This window comes from Gymnodraco acuticeps, unplaced genomic scaffold (assembly GCF_902827175.1).
Source record: "Gymnodraco acuticeps unplaced genomic scaffold, fGymAcu1.1, whole genome shotgun sequence".
Classification (NCBI taxonomy): Eukaryota; Metazoa; Chordata; class Actinopteri; order Perciformes; family Bathydraconidae; genus Gymnodraco; species Gymnodraco acuticeps.
The window spans coordinates 1-3,044 of record NW_022990221.1 but is presented as its reverse complement, the minus strand read 5'-3'; the positions used below and the strand labels follow the sequence as shown (position 1 = coordinate 3,044).

At 35.1% G+C, this 3,044-nt stretch overlaps 1 protein-coding gene across 1 annotated transcript; it reads left to right on the top strand.

Moving 5' to 3' along the window:
* Positions 1 to 2,316: 2,316 nt before the first annotated feature.
* On the top strand, positions 2,317 to 2,537 carry LOC117547772 (solute carrier family 35 member F2-like; the record flags this gene model as incomplete). Its single annotated transcript, XM_034218586.1, is given in 2 exon segments — positions 2,317 to 2,374; positions 2,432 to 2,537. Coding segments are annotated over 2 exon segments (164 nt in total), but the record flags the coding sequence as incomplete, so codon positions are not given.
* Positions 2,538 to 3,044: the final 507 nt, after the last annotated feature.

Genomic DNA, 3,044 nt, shown 5'->3' with positions numbered 1-3,044 from the left:
ATCTCGCGAGACCTACACGCAGCGTGAAGATTAACACTGGTGGACAGAGGTGGAAGAAGTTCCTCTTTACTTAAAAGTAGAAATACACAGTGGTGTAAATAACAAAGTAGATTTAAGTACTCACATATTGTACTTGAGTAAAAGTAGAAGTACTCAGATCTTGTACTTGGGTAAAAGTAGAAGTACTCAGATCTTGTACTTGGGTAAAAGTAGAAGTACTCAGATCTTATACTTGAGTAAAAGTAGAAGTACTCAGATCTTGGTGGAACTAAAGTCTGATTTAACACTTGATTATATTTCACATCATTAATCCAGATCTGTAAAGTAATCAAAGGTATTAATACATGTAGTGGAGTAGAAGCACAAAGTAAAAATACCTCAAAATTGTACTTCAGTACAGTACTTGAGTAAATGTACTAAGCCAGTTTACACCTCTGCATAGATACCAGTGAATCATATTTGAGTCAAGGACAGTTGTTGTTTCCTACAATCAGTTTGGTGTGTGTTATCAGTCTTTCTCTGTCTCCGCAATCATGGTCAAATACCTTCTCATACAAGGATTCTAACCTTCACTTTAGGAAGAAACAAGGGCAGTATGTGTTGCGATTGTATGTCAAACAAGAACAGTATGAAGGTTAAATATGGAAATGAACACATTTTTTAGATAAAGAAATACCATTTCTCCTTCTGACATGTAGTGCAGTAGAAGTTAAACATCTAATAACATGGATACACTTAAGATAAGTCCCTTTATATGTGTATTTCATACCGAATTTGAGTAATTTTGGTTTATTCTCATCAGCATCAGATCAAGTTTGACTGCACCGCGCCGACGTCACTTCACTGTTGTATTTCGACCAATCAGGACGCAGGAGGCGGGGCTTGTCAGCACGAAGTTTGGTTGACGTTCTCAAGTTGCCAAACGTGGATGAGAATTTGGTGCGATTTTTTTTAAAGGATGGACTTTTATCACCGTTTGAGTTTTTCTCCACACTTGTCATGACTGAAGAGGAAAAAGAAAACGTATGTTACGGTATGTACGCTTTCTTAAGATATAAATAATATTCAGGAAGCCCGATTTATGACGCTGTCGCTGACGTGTAAAACACACTAAACCAAACTCCTTTGATAAAAAGATGGTTTTAATTTAGCTTTGGGTGTTGCCAGTCATGTATACATGCTTTAACATCTTTTAAACGACGAGTCACATTATAATAAGCTACATTAACATTCGGCATACATATAATGTTATTAGTATGCCTTACTGTAGTTTAATATTCTCAAATGTGCTCAAATGTTCGCTTTTAGCTCTATATAATAAGACGCTGTCACTGAAGCTTAACCAAACTGCATTGAAAAAAGGGACAATTTAATTATGTTTTGTGTATTACAAGTCATTTAAACATATTTAAAACCACAATTCGCATTATAAGAACCTACATTATAATTTGGCATACATCTAATGATGGAACTTTAGCTTAATTTAGTTTAATAGTCCTAAAATGTGCTTATGTGCAATATCTTGTATTTGTTAATACAGTAAATCCTGCAAAATATGTTCTCCTCCACACTTCCTGTTTTAAATCTGCACAGCGCTGCACTTTGAATATAGTATTTGTCGCATTTTATTTTATTTACTGTACCCAGTTTCTTACGTATTTTAGTTTGTTGTAAATATTGTCTTTATTTTTAATTCATTAAGATAATATAACAGTTGAATGTTAAGTCGTTTATACCCGTTTAAACATATGTTAAACCTTAATTGGCATTATAACAAGCTCCATTAACATTCGGCATAATGGCGTAATTGTGGCTAATTGCAGTTCAACTTTCCCAAAATGTACATATCTGTTTGTTTTTAGCTCCATTGCCTCTAATGTATACCCAGTCTGTAAGTAATTTAACTTTAAGTGCAGTTCTGTAATCTCAATGATTATTAACCAGGCTAGAAACAAGGCAGAGTAGATTGTCATATTAAGAGACTTTTACGTCCTACCGACATATCTGTATTGTCTGTCCAAACAACTATATTTTCTATAGTATATTTATTCTGTATTATGCTGTGTTTATTTATACCTGATCTACTGTATAGTGTATTCAATTAGCTGTTAATACAGTTTAAACCTCTGTATAGTGTATATACACCAGTTTGTTTATCTATTTATATTATACTTGAGTAACTCTGCACTTCTGGTTAAGTGCAAACTGCATTTCATGGTCTCAGTCCTCTGAGACTTTGAATTTAATCTCATCTCAGGCACCATGCTTTCAGTTATTGTCATTTAATGAGCAAAAATTATTCTCTTCATCAGTCACATGATTCACATTTACATTCCTGTGGAGATTCTGCTGCTCGGATGGTCTGATGAAGACAGTAAGCTTTAAAGACACTAATTCTTAAAGGTTTTTCATCTTTGATTTTATTTTCCAGATCTAGCTCTCACAGATATGGAGGGGCATGAAGACGAGAGGCTGTGTGGGAAATGGAGGGTCGCCTGCGGTTTGTACAACTACAACCTGAGGGACGTGTTCACATGGTGAGTAATGTGGTGGGAATTTATTTATCAAATGTGGATAAAGAATCAAACCATTCAGCTGCAGAGCGAAAGACGAAGAGTAGAGTTTGGGTTGCATATTTGAAGGGAGGGCTTGAGCTTGGTGATAACAAAGGAGCATTCTGGAAGTTAGGGAGTTAGGGAGGCTATCAGGAAGTTCTAAGTTCAACAGAAGGTGAAGGTCATACTGTTGGTGCACATAGAGTAACTAACAACACTGCAACACATCTTCTTAATAAGGGCTTTTCCCAAGCTTAGCTAAGAAGTGTGAGAAGTAGTAAATATAGTTAAATATTAGAAAATAAGAATCACTATTATTAAAGCTCACCTATCATGCTATCTTTAGGCAATAGCATAGGTCTCAGATATCTACAAATATATAAAAAACATGTCTATGAAGTGTTTTACTCAACAGATCACCCATTCTAAGCCATGCCTCATATCCCTCTAATTTCACTTCCTGTTTCTAAAGTGCTGATTTGGGTATAA